The sequence below is a fragment of the Trachemys scripta genome, chromosome 1, assembly GCF_013100865.1.
Source record: "Trachemys scripta elegans isolate TJP31775 chromosome 1, CAS_Tse_1.0, whole genome shotgun sequence".
In the NCBI taxonomy this organism is placed as follows: domain Eukaryota; kingdom Metazoa; phylum Chordata; order Testudines; family Emydidae; genus Trachemys; species Trachemys scripta.
The window spans coordinates 330,725,398-330,747,432 of record NC_048298.1 but is presented as its reverse complement, the minus strand read 5'-3'; the positions used below and the strand labels follow the sequence as shown (position 1 = coordinate 330,747,432).

Sequence of the window (22,035 nt, the reverse complement as noted above, 5' to 3'; positions counted from 1 at the left end):
GACTGTTTCCACATTTATTGGTGTATCAGTATCTCCCTAGTTGGTACCAGACTCAAGATGCCAGAACCGGAGTCAACAGTACAGGGATTCTAGCCTTCCTACTCAGTACCAGGTAAGGGTTAGAGGTACCTGTGCCATTCCGCACACTGGCACCAATTCTGTGCTGGTCCGTGCTTTTCCTGGGTCAGGTGGAAGAGTCACCCCCAGACCTGAAGCAATCTCAGGTGGTGTCATGGGACCTTTTCCTCAGCGCTGTCAGCAGGAACAGCTCCTCAGTTTCTTCAGAGAGGTGACTGCTCCGGAACATGAAGTGGCAGCACTCTCAGAACCCAAGGGTGATCTGCAACCCAGTGAGGGCCCTGGTACCGAAGCAGGCTGCACGGCCTGTTCGAGCAGGTGCTGCTTCAGGCAAATGTCCCATGCCTCTTGAGTCCGTTTTCTTAAACGATTTGCTCATCACACAACACTTTGATGTGGGCCTCATCGAGACAGAACAAGCACTGCATGTGGGGATCACTCCTTCACAGAAACCACGTTTTAAACATCGGTGGCAGCATCACCAAGGAAACAAACTACTACAATTAATGCTACTCTAACACTACAGGTACTACTAACTAAAAGAACTAGATAAATTCATGGAGGATAGGTCCATCAATGGCTGTTAGCCTGGATGGGCAGGGATGGTGTCCCTAGCCTCTGGTTGCCAGAAGCTGGGAATAGGCGACAGGGGATGGATCACTTGATGCTTATCTGTTCTGTTCATTCCCTCTGGGGCACCTGGCATTGGCCACTGTCGGAAGACAGGATACTGGGCTAGATAGACCTTTGGTCTGACCAAGTATGGGGCCATTCTTATGTTCTAACTACACACAAGGGAAAATAGTAAACTAGTTGAGAGGTAACGAGGTTAAGATCACACAGGGCGCTGACTCCAGCCACAGGCACCAAGAATAAACTGAGGGAGGGTCAGGACAACACTGCCTCATGTAGCTATGGGAGGGGTTATGGCCACTAAGCATGAGTGCCACCCCCTATAGGTACTGCTAGGGAAATTTCTTCAGCTCTGGTGTACTGGGTGCATGCACACCTAACTGGAATATATATCTGCATCTACTTGAAGAAGAAACATAACTACCAGCAAAAACTTTGCTGGTAGAATTTTATTTCAGGTTGAGGTAAGGGGGAGAACACATACGGCTTAATTTTTAGATCCCAGGTTGAGCCTTGCACCCAGGCTAACAGCTAGAAAAATCATCTATGGGTTATAACGGAGTAAATTTGTATTGGAGCCATTGAGAGAATCAGCCTGAAAGCATACTGCACCATTTTCACAGAGAGACTTTTCTAACTTAACCCGCACTAGGCAGCTATCAGAATGCAGTTTAAAAAAAAAAAAATTCTATAATGCACACAGCATCTTTGCCTCTGGCTAGCTATTCATAGCTTGCTACAAAGTCAAAACCGTGGGATATTGAAGTGCAGCTCTACTCTGAAAAGGGATTTATGTAAAAAATATAAATGATACCTTCTTACTCAGCAGATCTGCTCCGGGAGTGAATTTAGAGTTATATCTGCTTACGTTACTGACTAAAGCAGAGGTTTATGTCTCCTGTTAACCCTGGAGCAGGTTTCTCTTCCATCCAGTACACCATCAACAGAGTTCTTTACTGGGTTCCAATCATTTACCCCTGTGCCAGCCCACAGAAAGCAATATGATTGCACAGGTGATATTAAGGACATAATGTGGCACGCAGAATCTTTATTGCTGGTGATAATGTGCAAGAAGGAAAAAATTTAGCTTGGCTCTCAGAGCCCAGGCTGAGTCGTATGGCTGACAGTTTGTAAAGATGGAAAACATGGAACCCCAGAATGCCAGTTCATTGTTTTTCATACTAATTGTGCTCATTCTGCAAGTAACGGGATCTCTTCCACCCCCCTCAAGTCATCCTTTTTAATCTAGCCCGACCATATTTAAAGTTATGGTCTCAGTGCACAGCGATTTATCCCTGCAGCTACCATCAACACAAATAGGTGCCACTGCCTATTGGCTATCCTCACAACACAACTGTGCCTTGGAAGGACAACCTGCCCTTTAATTTGCAAGCTCATAATCAGAGTCATCATCAAGGCTGCCTTCTGCATACTTAGTTTGACGGAGCCGTCCATTCCTAGTAGAATGTTGTCGCTCTTGATGTCTCTGTGAATAACTTGGCTTGAATGCAGGAATTCCAGAGCCTGAAGACACTATGAGAAAACAACACAGTATTTTTTTTAATAAAGCCATTCAACAACCTTTGAAATTGCATTAGAAAAGGGGCAACTGACCAACTAGTCAAATCTGAAGATATGCACTTTTAAACAACATGGGCTTAGTTTCTTTACTATAAGCAACATATTCTATCTCCACAGTTTCATGACTGTATTTCTATGTGACACAGAAGTGATATGTCAGAGTATCTCAAATTGGAATTAATCGTTATGAATTGGGCAAAAAATGGATTTTTCTGTTCGGTGGCAATTCCTCCCAAAATAAACAAATGCATAAATAAGTTATTTTTTGGGTCAAACTAAAAAAGGCATTTTTAAAACTTTTTAGCAAATCAAAATAGAAAAAATTTTTAAGTCAAAACTAAACAAAATGTCTCAACGTCAAAAAAAAAAAATGTTTAGCTTCTACCCAAAACATTTTGTTTCAGATTTCAGGCGTTTTGACAAAAGCAAAGGAAAGGATTCTCAAATAGGAAGGAGGAGGTTGGGTGAAGCCTCCCTGATAAGCTTTTGTCCACTGGTGAGAGCAGCCACGTGGGATGTGGGAAACTGTGACTAACAGCATCCCAGTGCAAGAGGCTCACAGGCATCCGGGAGTGAGTTTCAGCTGCCCTGACCGGTTGTGTGTACCCAATTCATTAATGACATACATTACACCTTTTAGAGACAGGTTACGATAGCAATAGAAAGCTAAATCATTACAGATTCTTAATATTATTGAGGGTGTATGTACAGGGGACAAATTCAAATTTACAAACGTGGGGAATTAATGGTCTTAACGTGTATCTGCCAGGCAGAGCTGAAGTTACCCCACCCTAGACAAAGGAATGTGGTTCTGCCACCTCGAAGGTACTTCCAAGGTTGAGTAAGTGACAATGGGAATGCAATTTACATAGAAAGTTAATAGGACCATTAAGCAAACAAGGGGAGGATATAACCACTCAGCATCACAGCATGGTGGGTTGGGGAGGACAGACTACAAGAAACAGATCAATTTGCATTTTAACAAACACCAGCAGGGGAAGAAACCAGCATGAAATTTCCTTCACCGAGAGACTCCATGTTGCCTTCCTTGCAGCTTGAATGAACTTTACTTTGGGGACATTAACCTTCAGAAAAATCCATTGCAACAGTTCACTGGACTATAAAAGAGAGGGGCAAAAAAAAAAAAATCCCAAGTTATCTTCCATCTAAAAAGACAATCTTCATGGACTTTGTGGAAGAACCCGACCAGAGGGGAGGTCAGCCATCTTGCTGGAAAGTAGATTGGTACATTGAACAATGGCTGTAGCTTGTTTTGTTAAGTCTTAGCTGCTAAAATAAAGCATTTTTCACTTCTATTTGCCTGTAACCATTTCTAGCTCCATTCTTTATATTGGAACTCACTTAAAATCCTATCCCCTCTTGTTAATAAACTTGTTTTACTTTTAATCTAACCCAACCCAGCATTGCCTTTGAACTGAAGTGAGAGTTAACTCCAGTTAAAAAGTGATGAGTTGGAGCAAACAAGCTTTATTATTCCTGTGAATAGTCCAGGAAAGGACTGGACATTTCAGAGTTGGGAAAATTCAAGACTGGGGGCTGTTCATGGGCTAGGAGCTGTTCATATCATCATGTCTGACTAAAGAGAGGAAGAATGAACCTTCAGCCTTGCAGTGAGGGCACTTATTTAAAATGTGAGCTGGGAAAACCAAGTTCAAGTCCCTGCTCGGCATCAGGCAGATGAGGAAACTGAACCAGGGTTTCCCACATCCCAGGTAACTGCTCTAGCCACAGGGCTATTATAACAGAGGCACCCCCACCATTTTGGGAAGCCTTTGCTTTGTTTTCTTCAAAAGGCCTGAAAACTGAAATGAATTGTTGTGGGGTTGAAACAAAATAATTCCTTTCCATGGTTCTGAAACATTTCAACTTTTTCTGTTTGGTTGAAACTGGTTGGTGAACAAAACACAAATTTGCGAATAGCTTCACTCACCCCAAACTGAGTTTTTCGGTAAAGAAACTTCTGAAAAAATTTGCCTAGCTCTAGATCTGAGGGTTAAGGCATCAAAATGTTACCATGCTGCAAGGGCTCATGTGTTGGGAGCCCTAAAAGTGATTTTGAGCCCCATTAACTAGATGTGGGATCTGGGATTGCCCTGAAAACAGGGACTATCCTAGAAACTCCAGAATAGGTTGCAAGCCTGTCTGAAAACAGAATATTAACACTGAGATGATGGATCCACTAATGAGGCTGTGAAGAAATAGGTCAAACCAAATTTAAAAAATAAACACTGTGTATGGGTTCCTTTGGCAGAACCTGGAATAAAACGTTCTGCACTATGACAAGAGCACTACCAGAAAACTCCTTTGTAATAGTGAGCTGGCCCATAAAGGCCTAGGCAACAACAGAGCTTCCACAGTTCTTCGACCTGATGCATGGTTTTCCAAGTTTCTTCAGTATAATTATTGAATTCTAAACAACATTTGAAAAGGAGAGAGATTTGAGAACTGCACCACAAGTGGAAAAAGAGCAGCTTTATATTCAAGAGGAATGCCACCCCCTTCCCCACGTATAGTGTGCCAGAACGAGCTCTTTTAGGAACATCCACAGGAAGCCTGGAATCTCTGTGGGGCCTATCTTAACGAGGCCTTAAAATTCCACCTGCCCCTCCAGAAGGAGCATCTTCTTTCTTTCTTCTGCTTTTAAAAAGCTGGAATTCCATTGGATAATGGAATTCACCTTCCAGGGCAGGAGGAAAGTAAAGGCTCTGGGACAGTACAAAAATATGGGGGGAGTTTTTTCAAAGGCAAAGAAGGCAGCTGGGTCAATGGAAAGTCAGGTGCCTAATTCCCATCTATGCCTTTGAAAATCTCCCCCTTCATTCAGCATTTGCTTGCCCCTCACAGCCTGGTTTCTGGGGCAAATCAAAACAGTATAAAGTCATTTTATGCTGATGTAATGGGGGCACTAAATCAGTGCAGAGAATTAATGACATTAAGATTTTCAGGCCAGATGGGACCATTGTGATCACCTAATCTGCCTTCCTGCATTAACACCAGAGCACAGAACTGTGCCTGGTACTTTTTCCCATCAAGCCCACAACTTGTTTGAGGTACAGCACAGCTTTTCAAAAGGTATCCAGTGTTGACTTAATGATTGCAAGTGATGGAGAATCCACCATGTCCCTAGGCAGACACTGGCAGGCAGGCCTTACTTCAAACAAAGAACTTTAGGTAACAGAGATTCAAATGGTTAAAGATTTACTCTGTTAACAGGACTGCATCCATTAGCTAGAGTTTGCATAGCACTGTGGCATGCTACTTCTGTGCTCAATTCACTGGTGATATTTCTTTTAAATGTTTCTGTCGCAGTTAAGCTATGTCCTATGGAACTATTAAATGTCTCGCTCCAAGTCATACTGTAAAACCATGACACTTGTAAAACCATGACACTTCATGGAAATCTTAATTTTATTTATACATTTCACGCTAAGCACTCGTTCTGACGAGTAGAGCATAATCTTACCTCTCGACACACAGCTGCTATTTGTCCTTCATCCATGCAGGTCTCTGTTACAACATCCGTCAGGGAGCCGCCTGCCAAATACTCCATAACTACCCACAGTTCATCTCCTACGAGGTAACTATAAAGGGCCAAAAAAAAAAAAAAATAATAACAGACGGTAGTTGTATTTCTTTAGCCAAAAAAGCTCTGAGTAAAGCTATTTTTAAAATGTAGTGGGCCACTAGGCATCTGTGCCTCATTCTAAAGCCCAAAATGCCTGGAGAGTCAGTGTGGAGTGATGGAAACAGCTTACAAGCATGGCTGAGAGCTCTTTTTTGTTCAGAATATCACCAGGTTGAATCATCACTCGGATTCGCAGTCTGCTTTCATCCAACTTTAAGTTCTCGGCCATTTTTACTTTATGCATTGTGGTGAACAGCGATAGTAATGCATGTATCTATGCCATGCCAAGAGTCTCAAACCATTGTTATAGGAGAGGTAACTCAACCAATCACCTTACTCTGCAGCTAATTAACATGCAACACTTTCATTGGCTGTCTGAGGGAAACTGCACAGATGATGAATTACTTGGCCAAATTGCCACACCTCTGTACCTAACTGCCACCATATAAACCCACACAACTCTCCCAGCACAACACAACCACCCATACAACACAACAACCAGCACGTACAATAAGCCCAAAAATGCACACACCGCTTTATCACAGCACACTCCCCTCATTCACCACCTGTACAAATCAACAAATATTCTAGCACAACCCCTCCTAGAGACACAAATCAACACAACCACCCACACGACATAACCAGCATACACATGGAATTTGCTGACTGTTATATCCAATTTTTAAGTTCTCGGCCATTTTCATCCTTTTGTTTTATTTTTGACATACGTGACTATGAATTAACCCTGCGACAGCATGGGCTTTCAGCTATTCGTTAACAGACAGTTAATTTAGCAGTGCTAGAGATTTAAGCTATTCAGATATTATTTCTGGTACTCCAATGATTTATTATTTGATGTACCCGCCCCAAAGAGCTTGGATCTTAGTTTAAGACAAGAGAGAACATGTAGTTGAAAATAGAAGGTGTGGGAGAGGAAAGGGAGGATGGGGAGATAGTAATATGCTCCTGTTTTGTCATGGATCAGCTGTGTGCCCACTAAGTAGAGTCATTTTTAAGACAATATTGTACATTCTTAAAGTCTGATCATTAATTTTTTCCTTGCACCTATGACACCTAAGGATCTCAAAGCAATTTGAGAATGACAGTATCCTGCAAGATACGCAAGCGTTATCACCATTTTACACAGAGGGTAAGTGAAGGCAGAGAGGTTAAACAGATTTTCCCCAAACACCACCAGAGAGTAGCAGACCAAGCTTATAGACCAGGCTTCTCGTTCCTAGTTCTGTGTTTTAATCACAAGACCACCCTTGGGCCAGATTCATACCTGCATCAAGAGCTGCTTGGTGCAGGGGCAAAGGGCATGTCCACGGGGGAGCTGATTACGGCTGCCTGATTCTCAAATTGCCCTGGCATTAAATTAGAGCTAAAGCACCATACTCCAGCTGTGAATCTAGTACAGCAGGGCTCTGTCCTGACCCTTTCCTGGTATGTCCACAACAGAATAGGACAGGGGCTGGGAAAGAGATGGCTGCATATGACCTGGTTCTGTTGGCCAGTTCACAATTTCCCTCTTCCAGGGGGCTGTGGTGAAATCCTAGTCCCTCTAAGGAGTACGTGTGCTCTTGAGGTTATAAACAAGACACTGGGACGAAGAACTGCTATCTCTGGCATTAGCTCGTGTGACCTTCAGTAAGTCATCTTACCTCTTTGCCTCAGTTTACCCATCTGTAACATGAGAAACTACCTTCCTTTACAGAGCCCATAGCGGGAAGCTTAATTTATTTGTTACCCTCACCGTAAATGCCAATTATAACTTCTATCTCATCACTGCTACCCTCCTCTGTTTTTAAAGTTAATTTTGAGGGGAGGAAAAAAATCGATGTGTAAACATTTTATTACCAGAACATTTTGCAGCCTGTTGGTCTATAAAGCAGACGTGACCAGCAGACAGAAAAACAAGAACTCAAATCAGATTAAGAGCTGCTGCGCTGGTGGTGCCATTGTGCACTAGCATCGATTAAAGAACGCTTCAGTCTGATCAGATGACCAATCCTACTGCGTCTTGAGAGCCAGAGGAAAATGTAATAGACAGTCTCAGAGTAATGACTAATTCTCCAAGCTGTCAGAGGTAGAAAGCAAGGTGAGTGTCTGGTTCAATGATTAGCTAAAATCTTTCAAATAGGAGAATCAAGAAGTTTTAACGAATATTCTGGCTTTAAAATACAGTAACTCACTTAAAGTCGTCCCAGTTAACTTGTTACGTTGCTGATCAATTAGGGAACATGCTTTGTCCACTGCTTGCAGGAAGAACAGCCTGTTGCAGCTAGCTGCTGGGGGCTTGGAATCAGGGTGGACCGGCAGCCCCCCTATCAGCCCCCCGCTCCCCTAAGTTCTCTGTGCTGCAGCCGCCCAGCAGGCTAGCAATCGGCAGTTCAGCTGTTCCTCCCCCCACTGCCATGTGCTGCTCCTGCCCTCTGCCTTGGAACTGCTCCCAGAGACTCCTGCTTGCTGTGCAGGAGGGGAAGGGAGGGGGCTAATGTCCCCCTGCTCCTGCACCCCGCTTACCACTTCTCCATATAGAGCAGGCAGGGGACAGAGAGAGAGAGAGACAGAGGGAGCTTGGGGCAGCAGCTGCTGTCTCAACTTCCTGATCCACTTAAAAAGACAATGCACTTAAGAGTGGGTCAGCTTACTTAAAGGGGCAGTGTGCATTTCTCTCTCCCCCCCACACAAGGTGTGTGCCTGTCTCTGTCTGCTATGCTGTCTCCCCTCCCTCCTGTTCATGCTTCCTTGATGAGAGGCTACATTAACAACATGTTAACCCTTGAGGGCTCAGCCGAGTGCTAGGTCATCATTTAGCAGCAAGGAATTCCCTGGGAAATATCCCACCCTCTTCCACCCTCTAACTTCCCCACCTCAGCCAAACTTCACAATCATCATAGCTGTGAACAGTATTAAATTGTTTGTTTAAAACGTGTACTGTGGGTATATCTATACATAGTTTTTGTCTGGTGAAAAAAATTTCCCTGGAACCTAACCCCCCCTATTTACATTAATTCTTATGGGGAAATTGGATTCGCTTAACATTGTTTTGCTTAAAGTCGCATTTTTCAGGAACAGAACTACAACGTTAAGCGAGGAGTTACTGTAGACAGTAATGATTCTGAGGCCACACAGGACTGCTTCGGGGTGTGGGCTTTTACTCCAAAGTAACACAGACCATTTACACTTGCACTAAAGGAGACTCTAGTTAAATGAGGACAGGTATGGTCTAGTCATCTGAGCAGGTGACTAGGAGCCAAGGAGATCAGAATCCCAGCTCACCAATGACTCTCTGCGTAGTACTGGGCAAATCCCTTGAGAATCCTGCAGGAGTGTACACAGGGCCCAGGAACATTCACCGACTGGCCTATGTTTTCCTGCATGTGCAGAGAACACAGCCTCCGGACACCAGACATCCATGGGGAAAGGAAGCTGTGGTGAAGTGCCCCCTTTGCTGCTCTGTTTGGAGTCTCTTCCCAGCAGTACAGATTCCATAGGAACGGGGCTAAGACTGGTTCTGCTGTCTGTGCAATAACTCCCTCTTGAAGGAGACTATAGAGTTGGAACAGTACAATTTTCTTCACGAATATTCCTGCTGACACTATGAAATTGGATTATCCTCCTCCTAATGGACCCCCAAAGCTATTGTATCCCAAAATCCCCCCCACCCACTTTTAAGGTTTTGTGTCTTACCCATCATCATCATCATCTTTCCAGTCAAGTACAATTAGACATGGCTGCCTTGCAGATTTCATCAGCACCTTTAATTGATCAGTGGCACTTTCCTTCCCTGCCACTAGTGTCTTCTGCAGCATAACTCAGCTTGCCAAATGGGCAAGAGATTGAAAGATCACATGTCCCGCATGACCACACACAGCACAACCCAGTGAGCACCAGCTGGAAGCTGAAAAGTAATTCTGAGCAGCGGACAGAGCAAGCCAAGAAGCACGCTGGGAATCTGAAGCGATGCCATCAGCAGCCGTATGTGCATGCCAGAGCCTGGGCACCTAAATACCAGAGATCTTACACAACCTGCAAGGACGCAAAATTAATTCAAGCTTCCTGCCAGCTCCAGCTGCGAAAATGTGATTTGAGGAAGCAGGCTGGTGCCACCTCCAGGCTCATTTTGATCTTTAACCACAGCAGAGGCCAGTATTAGTCACTGCATTGTTTATTGCAGATATGTTTCAAATGCCTTTGGGGGGGAAGGGGGCAGTTTCTGAGACAGCAAAGGGGACTGTGATTACAGATACAGGACCAAGTTCTGTTCCCTCCCACTGACCTGCTGTATGACCTTGGGCACATCACTTGGGGTCAAATTCTACTACCCTGACTCACGCTATGTAGTCCTACTGAAATGGGGCTCCTTATGCAACAAGATGTTACTCAGCGTGAGTCAGGGTGGGAGAATCGGGCCCAGAACCTCTCTGTACCTCTGTCTCTCCAGCTGTAGAATAGTGATGTGTTTCTCTCAGGCTTACAGTTTACAAAGTACTTTGAGATTTTTCTATAGAAAACAACATATAAACACCAACCATCACTATAAACCTGCTCTTGTGAAAAACCCTATAGAATTTAGTAGAAAATGACAGCTCTTCTACACAGTTTTTGGACAATCACATAGTATTTGATACAAAGTTATATTCCTACTATAGAGCGCTATTAATTTTTAAAAATCTTATAGTGAAATTAGCATTAGCTATTAAATTTCAGAGGTGCACAGTACAGTATTACATTTCTGTGTAGCCCTGTGATTCTACTCCTATTCAATTGCATAGGGCTTTTCCATATAGGTGACTACAACTGAAGGTTTTTATTTCTGTGGAGCTGATTGGTTGGTTTTGTTGTTTGTTCATTTTTAAAGGAGATTTCTCTCAAAGCTGAGAAACAAAAGGCCTCTCTATGTTTACCTCACTGGGGCTCTGCATAGGTACAGGGGTCCACCGTACAGATGTGGTCTCCTCATCTCAAAAAAGATATATTGGCATTAGAAAAGGTTCAGAGAAGGGCAACTAAAATGATTAGGGGTTTGGAACGGGTCCCATATGAGGTGAGATTAAAGAGGCTAGGACTCTTCAGCTTGGAAAAGAGGAGACTAAGGGGGGATATGATAGAGGTATATAAAATTATGAGTGGTGTGGTGAAAGTGAATAAGGAAAAGTTATTCACTTGTTCCCATAATATAAGAACTTGGGGCCACCAAATGAAATTAATGGGCAGCAGGTTTAAAACAAATAAAAGGAAGTTCTTCACATAGCGCACAGTAACCCTGTGAAACTCCTTGCCTGAGGAGGTTGTGAAGGCTAGGACTATAACAGGGTTTAAAAGAGAACAGGATAAATTCATGGAGGTTAAGTCCATTAATGGCTATTAGCCAGGATGGGTAAGGAATGGTGTCTCTAGCCTCTGTTTGTCAGAGGGTGGAGATGGATGGCAGGAGAGAGATCACTTGATCATTACCTGTTAGGTTCACTCCCTCTGGGGCACCGGGCATTGGCCACTGTCGGAAGACAGGATATTGGGCTGGATGGACCTTTGGTCTGACCCAGTATGGTCTTTATGTTCTTATGTTCTCACTCATATGCAAAGCACTGGAGGATTGGGATTCAAAGGAAAAAATACATTGCACTTGCGTAGTATTTTGATACAGCGCCTAGCACAATGGGGACCCAATCTGATTGGAACCTCTAGGCACCTCTGTAATAAAATACATTTCAGATGCAGTTCCTGGTGGTATACAAAAGTGGATAAAGCATGATTTGCCCCATTTTACAGTCATAGGAATTGGGGCAATAGAAGGGCCTATGATCTGTTTTTCACACAGCTGTTGGAAGCCTATAGATCCATAAGGGGCTTAGATCCCTCTCTCCCTAGTCCAGTCACCTAATTGCAAGGGTATCCTTCCCCATGCTGCCTTTTGTAATAATAGATTTGCTAAAGCAAATTTGGGTTCCAATCGGAAATGCATTCAGTGTCCGAGAAAGGACAGGGAATAGGGCAGGCCAGGCCAGGCATGATTCACCACTACATTACTCCCTTTTTACTCACCAGCAGAACCCCAGGTTCACACTGGTGCAAAACTGAAGTACCTAATCTGTACATAGCATTCCCCCATCTTGTAACTATTACAGAACTATTTGGGAGTTGCTTTGCCCACTGCCTAAAGCAGTAGAATGATGAGTTCTGTTCAAGACATCTTTTCAAAGAAGGGCGATGACAAAAGCGGCAGCTCATGTACTGAAGGCATTTAAACAAGAAGACAGGGCATGTAATTACCCTATAGCCCAGATTTTCTTAATGGAGAAGGCAAGTGCAGTACATGTAGTGTTGCACAGCTTCTCTAATTAGATAATCAATGCCTCCTTTAAGCAACCTTATTGTCAAAGGAAGTTGTCACACTGCTCTCCATCAACCAACTTAAATTCACAGCATTTAATCTTGTGTTCTTTGCAACACTCTACACAGATGGGAAGAGACATTTAAAAGACAAACCAAAAAAAAAAAGAACAGTCAAGAACTAACCCCCCGAAGTCACATTACAAGTCACTGATGGCGAAATATTTATAAATGCTCTCCATTCAATAGTGGGACAGTTCAGTCCTCTGCAGGGCTTGAATTAACAGCTCTGTTTTAATTGTGAGAGGGCTGGTAACAGGGTGGAGGGGTCTGGATCCCCTCTCCTGCCTCGGTTCACCTGGATTCAGAATCCCATCAGGATGTGCTACAAGGCTCAGTCCTCTCCCAAGTTTTCCTGGAATCATGGGGAGAGCTGTACAAACAGGGTATGGTCGGTGGTATGACTGAAGGTTCTAGTGATTGTGCCGGTGGTTGGGAAGGATTCTCAGGACTTATTTGAATGTACCTAGTGTGTGATTTAGAGGATTATCGTATGCGATGTGCTGAGAGAAACAGATACAGCAGAATCTCAGAGTTATGAACACCAGAGTTACAAACGGACAGATCAACCACACACCTCATTTGGAACTGGAATTATGCAATCAGGCGGCAGCAGAAACAAAAAAAAGCCAATACAGTACAGTACAGTGTTAAACTACTAAAAAAATAAAGGGAAAGTTTAAAAAAAGATTTGACAAGGTAAGGAAACTATTTCTGTGCTTGTTTCATTTAAATTACGATGGTTAAAAGCAAAATTTTTCTTCTGCATAGTAACATTTCAAAGCTGAATTAAGTCAATGTTCAATTGTAAACTTTTGAAAGAGCAACCATAACATTTTGTTCAGAGTCGCGAACATTTCAGAGTTACAAACAACCTCCATTCCCGAGGTGTTTGTAACTCTGAGGTTCTACTGTAGGCACAACAACAGCTAGACTGATTAATAACGGACTGGTGTCTGTCTCAAATACCCACTGGGAAAAAACTAAAGGTAAAATAACCCTCCATGTCAACACATCCTTGGTTTTATCATAACAATTTACATTTATATAGCTGCACCTCTCATCCCTAAAGGTACTAAAATGCTTTACAAGTTTGCAGTACATACAGCACCACTGAACTGCAGCTCACAGATGCAAAAGTGTGAGGAACAATATTTTTGGGTAAAGACAGGCAGACCCCTTAAGGAAAGGTCTTGGGGACTGTAATATCTGTGCAGAGCAGATGCGTATTCTGTTACGCAGTCTAATCTGAAAGACCCACAGACAAACTTCATGGCTATTTACCTACAGTGCTTTTGAAGGGCTGGAGTAAGTCAAGATTTAAGGCCTTGTCTACACTACGAGAGTAGTTCGATTTTACTTAAATCGAATATTTGGAATCGATATTGCAAAGTCGAACGTGTGTGTCCACACTAAGGACAGTAATTCGACTTTGTGAGTCCACACTAACGGGGAAAGCGTCGACATTGGAAGCGGTGCACTGTGGGCAGCTATCCCACAGTTCCCGCAGTCCCCGCTGCCCATTGGAATTCTGGGTCGAGCCAGCAATGCCTTCTGGGTAAAAAAATGTGTCGAGGGTGCTTTTGGGTAACTGTCGTCATCCATCCATCACTCACTCCCGCCCTCCCTCCCTCCCTGAAAGCGCCGGCGGGAAATCATTTCGCGCACTTTTCAAGTCATTGACAGCGCGGACGCCACAGCACTGTGAGCATGGAGCCCGCTGCAACCATCGCTGCAGTTGTGGCCGCTCTCAACGCCTCGCAGCTTATCATACAGGTTGCCCTGAGGCAGATGCAGAAAAGTCAGGCGAGGAGGCTACGTCAACGCGGTGATGGCCTGAAGTCTGAGAGTAGCACAGACCTCTCAGAAAGCAGGGGACCCAGCGCCGAGGACATCACGGTGGCAATGGGTCATGTTGATGCCGTGGAACGGCGATTCTGGGCCCGGGAAACAAGCACTGAGTGGTGGGACCGCATAGTGCTGCAGGTCTGGGATGAATCACAGTGGCTGCGAAACTTCCGCATGCGGAAGGGAACTTTCCTTGAACTTTGTGAGTTGCTGTCCCCTGCCCTGAAGCGCAATGACACCCGGATGCGACCAGCCCTGACTGTCCAGAAGCGAGTGGCCATAGCCCTCTGGAAGCTTGCAACGCCTGACTGCTACCGGTCAGTCGCGAGCCAGTTTGGGGTGGGCAAATCTACCGTGGGGGTTGTTGTGATGCAAGTAGCCAAGGCAATCGTTGATGTACTGCTGCCAAAGGTAGTGACCCTGGGAAACTTGGAGGCGATCATAGATGGCTTCGCAGCGATGGGATTCCCAAACTGCGGTGGGGCCATAGATGGAACTCACATCCCTATCCTGGCACCGGACCACCAGGCCAGCCAGTACATTAACAGAAAGGGCTACTTTTCCATGGTGCTGCAAGCACTGGTGGACCACAGGGGACGTTTTACCAACATCTACGTGGGATGGCCGGGCAAGGTTCATGACGCTCGTGTTTTCAGGAACTCTGGTCTGTTTAGACGGCTGCAGCAAGGTATTTACTTCCCGGACCACAAAATAACTGTTGGGGATGTGGAGATGCCTATAGTCATCCTCGGGGACCCAGCCTACCCGCTAATGCCCTGGCTCATGAAGCCCTATACAGGTGCCCTGGACACTGAAAAAGAACTCTTCAACTACCGGCTGAGCAAGTGCAGAATGGTGGTGGAGTGTGCTTTTGGACGTCTCAAGGGGAGATGGAGAAGCTTGCTGACTCGCTGTGATCTCAGCGAAACCAATATCCCCATTGTTATAGCAGCTTGCTGTGTGCTCCACAATCTCTGTGAGAGCAAGGGGGAGACCTTTATGGCGGGGTGGGAGGTTGAGGAAATTAGCCTGGCTGCTGATTACTCACAGCCAGACAGCCGGGCGATTAGAAGAGACCAGCGGGAAGCGCTGTGCATCCGGGAGGCTTTGAAAGCAAAGTTCCTGAGTGAGCAGGGTAACCTGTGACTTTCTAATTTTGTGTACAGAGAAGCCTTCACCCCACTTCCAACACACGTTTCAAAATAAAAATAGTTCAACTTTGTTAAAGCACACCGTTTTCTTTAATACTGTTTTCGCGGGAATTTTTAAAAACTGGGACGCAGACTGTGGTGCGGAGCGGGTGTAGTGTAGTCGCGCGAATGCAGCTTCTAAACTCAAGGACTGACAGGCTCCGCTGCGGTGGGATGGTTCTTTCAACGGAGCCTGTCACCCCTCCTGATAGGGACTGTGTGTATGGGGGGTCTATGTGACTTTGTGGCAGGGGGGGGACGGTTACAGATCCCCTGCTGTGTGGCTCTGTGATCCTGCCTAAGGACCGCCGCTTAAGATCTCTAACTGCCCTCCCCTGCCACAAAGTCACAGAGCAACCCACCCCCCACCACATAACATGAAAAGAACCTCCCAGACTAACCAGGGTAAGTAGTCACTGCATCACTGCACTATGTATGTGCCTTGCTGCTGTGCCTGCCCCCGACTATGTACCCTGCCAAAGGTGACTGTCCTGTCCAATTACCAACCCCCTTTCCCCCCCTCCTCCAAAAGAACATGATGGAAACAGTAGTTAACAGAAACATATTTTTTATTATCAACTACACATGGGACTGGGAAGTGAAACTTGGACGGGGGCTTGTGTCAGGCGGGAAGGAAAGTACTTGTCAAACTTTGGGGAATGAGAGCCTTCTGCTGCTCGAGCTCTCTGCAGGGGTGGAGTGAGAGTTAGCAGGGACTCTGCCGCCTCTCCTTCTGTGCACTTTGGGTGAAGGGAGTATGGGACTTGGTGGCGGGGGAGGGCGGTTAGAGATGGACTGCAGCGGGGCTCTGTCCTCCTGCCTCCGTTCCTGCAGAACATCCACAAGGCGCCGGAGCGTGTCCGTTTGCTCCCTCAGTAGTCCAAGCAGGGTTTGAGTCGCCTGCTGGTCTTCCTGACGCCACCTCTCCTCCCGATCCATGTTTGCTTGGTGCATTCGGGTCAAGTTTTCCCGCCACTGGGTCTGCTGTGCTGCCTGGGCTCGGGAGCAGGCTATAAGCTCTGAGAACATGTCCTCCCGTGTCCTCTTCTTCTTATGCCTAATCCTCCCTAGCCTCTGGGAGTGTGATGACAGGCTAGGTTGTGAGACAGTCGCAGATGGGGCTGTGGGAATGGGAAAAAGGGAGTGAATTCCTCAGAAAGATAAATGTAGTTGTGAACAAAGAACATAGTCTTTCTCTGTGAACAGGACCATGCACAGCACCTATCACATGCGCACTCAGCACAAGGTCGAATTCTCGGCCTTCGCATTCAGTGTCTGGGGTTTTGCAGAGCACTTTCGAGAACCCTGTCAGGACAACGGAATTGCTCTTGCACGCAGACATGGTAAGCCGTAGATTCGTGGCAGCTTAAAACTTTAATATTAGCAATGGCCTCATTTCACATTGAAATCAATGTCGGTCCCTGCTGCCAGCAATCCGGCAAGCAGGAAGTCTGCTCCTGTCCCACACCCTCGCGGCTGTCCCCGGGAACGATCCCTTTCGGCTGACCCTCTCCCGCCTCCACCGCGTGGCTGCAAACCAGCGGTTACAGTTCTGTAAAGGAACGGTAAAGCAGTCCCAACACTAACATTCCCCTACCTCATTCAAAGCAGGTCGTCATGAGCGACATCACCCTCATGAGGATCTCTGAGAGCGACAGACAGAGAATGCTCCGGGAAAGCCTTCAAAGACCAGGGCCGTATGCCGCCATGCTGTGCCAAGCAATGATTCCGGAGTACTTGCTAGTCTCGTGGCGCGGCAACGTGTCCTACAACGGAGGACCCAATAAGGCCGCTCTCCCCAATAACCTAATGCAGCGGATTTCAAATTACCTGCAGGAGAGCTTCCTTGAGATGTCCCCGGAGGATTTCTGCTCCATCCCCGGACATATAGACCGCATCTTACTGTAGCTGCAGTAGCAGGGACTAAACAGTAGAGCGGCTTGGGCAGGACAATCATGCAAAACCGGACATTGCTAGATTTTTTTCAAATAGTTGCACTGCCCATGACTGAACCGTTAAGTTAATCAAACTAATCATGAGAAACCCATTTTTTAAATTGTTAATAATCAGGTTCTGTTACAAATAAATGTTTAGATGTTTACAACACTTACTGGATGATCCTTCACCAGATTCTGTGTCCGGGGTAACGGCTGGGGAGGGTTGGTAGGGGATCTCTGTAAGGGTGATGAAGAGATCCTGGCTGTCGGGGAAATCAGCGTTGTGAGCGCTGTCGACTGCCTCGTCCTCCTCATCTCCTTCCTCATCTTCCCCGTCCGCTAACATGTCCGAGGATCCGGCCGTGGACACTATCCCATCCTCAGAGTCCACAGTCAGTGGTGGGGTAGTGGTGGCGGCCGCACCGAGGATGGAATGCAGTGCCTCGTAGAAACGGGATGTCTGGGGATGGGATCCGGAGCGTCCGTTTGCCTCTTTGGTCTTCTGGTAGCCTTGCCTCAGCTCCTTGATTTTCACGCGGCACTGCGTTACATCCCGGCTGTATCCTCTCTCTGCCATGTCTTTAGAGATCTTCTCATAGATCTTTGCATTCCGTCTTTTGGATCGCAGCTCGGAAAGCACGGACTCATCGCCCCACACAGCGATGAGATCCAAGACTTCCCGATCAGTCCATGCTGGGGCCCTCTTTCTATTCTGAGATTGCACTGCCATCAGTGCTGGAGAGCTCTGCATCGTTGCCAGTGCTGCTGAGCTCGCCACGATGTCCAGACAGGAAATGAGATTCAAACTGGCCAGACAGGAAAAGGAATTCCAATTCAAATTTTCCCGGGGCTTTTCCTGTGTGGCAGTTCAGAACATCCGAGCTCTTACTGCTGTCCAGAGCGTCAACAGAGTGGTGCACTGTGGGATAGCTCCTGGAGCTATTAGCGTCGATTTCCATCCACACCTAGCCTAATTCGACATGGCCATGTCGAATTTAGCGCTACTCCCCTCGTCGGGGAGGAGTACAGAAGTCGAATTAAAGAGACCTCTATGTCGAACTAAATACCTTCGCGGTGTGGACGGGTGCAGGGTTAATTCGATGTAACGGCGCTAACTTCGACATAAACGTCTAGTGTAGACCAGGCCTAAGTGTGTGGTCCAGAGCCAAGGGTCTGTTTTCGGGGTCCTGAATGCCCTGCAGCAACCTGGACCTTAATTCTGTGGCAGCTCCATTGAAGTTGAATATGGAGAACTTTAATGATGTATGAAAATGGCTAATACAATCAATACACAGTGCTCCAGATTATTTAGTTTGATACTAAATTCATGTCACGTATGCAGTCCCCACAGTTTTGGATATGCCACACATTTTTGTTCTGACAGCTCATAATTGCATCCTAATAGTTATTGGGGGAGGTTACAGGTTCTGGCAGCTGGGAAGGAGACAAGGGAGGTTTCTGGCAATTGGGAAGGCAGTTTGGGATTAGAGTAAAAGGCTTTTAACTGAATGTTTCTTTTAAAATGGTCAACAATAAAACAATTGACAATGCTGATGTTTCTACCGTGATCGTTAGGTGAACACCCTGTTGGGCTGAAAGGGGCAGTTCATGGCTCTCACAGATGTGTTTCAGATTGTCTACAGCAGTGGTCACCAACCCATCGATCGCAATCGATGGGTTGATCCTGGACACTCTCCCAGTCGATTGCGATCTCCAGGCTCAGCGGCCCCATGCCACTCCCAGAAGCCGCTCCCAGAAGTAGCCAGCATGACCTGCGGGGGGGGGAGGGGTCTCTGCGCACTGCTCTTGCCTGCAAGCACTACCCCTGCAGCTCCCATTGGCCAGGAACAGGGAGCTGTGGCCAATGGGTGCTGCAAGGGCGGTGCCTGCAAAGAGGAGCAGCACGCAGAGCCACGTGCTGCCTCCCAATGGCCACAGAGGCGCGTTGGCCCCTTCCGGGAGCAGTGTAGCCACGTGGTGCACTACTGGCTGGCGGGGAGTGGGCCCAGCTCATGACAGGGAGGAGGTGCCAATGTGCCTGAGTGGGGCCAGGTCAGGCAGGTAGCCTGCCTAAGCCCCACTGCGCCGATGACTGGGAGCCGCCCGAGGTAAGTGCTGCCTGGTGGGAGCCCACACCCCAACCCCCAGCCCTGAGCCCTCTCCCGGAGCCAACATCCCATACCCCCTCGTTCACCCCAACACCCTGCCCCAGCCCTGACCCCCCTCTCCATACCCCCTCCTGCGCCCTAACACTCTGCCACAGTCCGGAGCCCCCTCCTGCAACCAAACTCTCTCCCAGAGCTTGCACCTCTCACCCCCTCCCGAACCCCAACCCCCTACCCGGTGAAAGTGAGTGAGGGTGGGGTAGAGCAAGCGACGGAGAGAGTGGGGGATGGAGTGAGCGGGGCGGGACTTCGGGGAAGGAGTGGGGTCTTAAAAAAGGGGTGGCATGGATCCTGGGTTGTCCTTAAATTCAAAAAGTGATCTTGGGCGTAAAAAGGCTGGAGACCACTGGTCTACAGGCACAGGAAATCACCACCACATTGATTTACACACTGGGCACATTTACATGGTGATTTTCAGAGTCATGAGGACTAGAAACAATTTTTAAGGTGACAGCTTAACTTGGGTGGAAAGGTGGATTTTGTGGCTGTGGTATCAGAACACACAGCACAGCCAGAATGTTGCGTCTCAGGGCTTGTCTACACACAGTTTTGTCAACATTGGCTTAGAAATACATACAGCTAAACTAGCACAAAAAAGTACCCGCAGACAAACTGTAAGGCACAGACCTTGCACGAGAGGTGGTGCGGAGGCCCAACAGCCCAGTGGGAGCTCCAGGAGATGGCATGTCTGAAGTAGGCCAGTGCCTCCAGGGATCGAACAGGGAAAGCAGCAGCTGATGTGCTCTTCCAAAGGGCACAGCATGTGCTCCCAACCCCAGGAGGGCCAGCTCTGTGAAGGGAAGAGCCCTGCTCCCTTTGGAGAGGTTACTGCCACCCTAGGCAATAGCGCTGCTCAGCCCGGGGGCTCCCTGAGCAGAAGGGCTTTGATTGTATCCAGACCCAGAGAAGGGATGCGTAGGATGGGGAGAACGGCTCCTTGCACCCACTTGCACTCCACTATTCATACCCAGATTGTGCCCAGCCCTGGGTATGTTTTCTATTCAGTAGCTAGACTATTGTATCCTGACTCAAGGAGGAACAACAGTCATCTTAAGAAGCTGCTAAAGGACAGTGTTCCCTGGGATCCTTATTTCTCTGCAAGCTGGATGTCAGCACCATTTACATCAAAGCTCAAGTGGAAGAGGAAGGAAAATGTACATAGTATGGCTTAGTTTCCATTTCTCCTCGGGTGGCAGAAAGGAAATTGCTTTCAGTGTCTAAAATGCAGCAAAGGAGAGGGACACAACTTGGAATCCTGACTGTATAGCACTAAAGCCGTCCATGCCAGCATTTTTACAGTGAATCGAGTGCCAGTGGAGGCCGTTTGATGCAGACACCTGCCCACTAAGAACTGGACTGAGAGCACCAAACTCCTGGCACATAGTTACTATACAGTGTTACTATCACCCTGGGTTGGATTCAAACAGGATCACCGAGGAAGGTGAAGGGCAGTGGCTATACACAGCCTATCTTTTAAATCAGAACATACCTGTCCAAGTAGTTGACAATGTTGGGGTTTTTGTTTTCCCTCATTACAAGGATTTCATTAATTATAAGTTCTTTCTTGGGCTGTTGTTGCAAATTCATCTGTTTGATTGCAACCTAAAAGTAGGAGAGAAAAAATATATAAAGCATTAACATACTAACATCCCTAGAAATCTGCCAGTTGCTAGTCTCTGCTACTTAAGTCCGATTTTCAAATAAAGTTTAACACCACTTTATTATCTCAGGGTACTCAGCTGTTTCGTAACAGTGCAAGTACTTTCATGCCGTCCACTTCCAGAAGCGTTCAGCGTCGCGAGCAAAAAAAATATGAAGAGGCGAGTATTTTCCTACTAGACGCCTGTGTCATAGCTGGACAGGCTTGCTCCTTGCAGTGCTCGTGGCAAAATAACAAACAGCTCCTTACTACAACATGGATTGATTTCTCTAAAAAGCTCATTCTTTAAGGAATCCGGTTCTCTTTATTTTGAATCAGCATCTTCTTTCAAATGCAAGTCAGGCTCCAAGAAATTTGTGGGACAAATTCATTTAGCTTAAGTGCAGTTTTCCAAGGTACTAATTTCACTCTGTTATAACTAGAGCTACAACGGTGAGCAGCAGTGTTCAGATCCAAAGTTTGGTGGTGTTTAGACCTGAGAGTTTGGTTCAGGCCCATCTCGAGCCAAAACTTTGGGGGTGGAGTGGACTCTTATTATAGTCTCTTGGTCTGTATTTTCTGCAGTGCATCACTGCACATACACAAATATGTGTGTGTGTGTGTGTGTGTGTGTGTGTGTGTGTGTGTGTGTGTGTGTGTGTGTGTAAACAGACAAAGTAGACAGAGATCTCATACAATGTGCTCTTCGCCATTATATCCAAATAGTCACAATACCAGTATATAAAGGCCAGTTCAGGCACTCTTACTCATAGTATAGTCATGTAACGGTTAAATCAATGGGACTGCTCAGCACGACTAAGCCGGCAGAATCAGTTTGATTGTGTTAACGTCGTGTTGGTTTTTTGTACAATATTTAGGCAAGGATCAAGTGAAGGGAATGTAGTTACGCCTTTATGGC

The 22,035-nt window shown here is 46.3% G+C and overlaps 1 protein-coding gene across 2 annotated transcripts in view; it reads right to left on the bottom strand.

Annotated features, from left to right (window-relative positions):
- Positions 1-22,035, bottom strand: part of PAK1 (p21 (RAC1) activated kinase 1) — a 119,939-nt gene that overhangs the window by 12,986 nt on the left and 84,918 nt on the right. For both annotated transcript variants that reach the window (XM_034759107.1, XM_034759108.1), the window contains 3 exons: positions 20,967-21,079; positions 5,777-5,894; positions 2,145-2,244 (listed from right to left, as the gene is read on the bottom strand). In XM_034759107.1, coding sequence (XP_034614998.1) covers positions 2,145-2,244; positions 5,777-5,894; positions 20,967-21,079 — 331 coding nt within the window. The remainder of the gene's footprint in view (positions 1-2,144; positions 2,245-5,776; positions 5,895-20,966; positions 21,080-22,035) is intronic.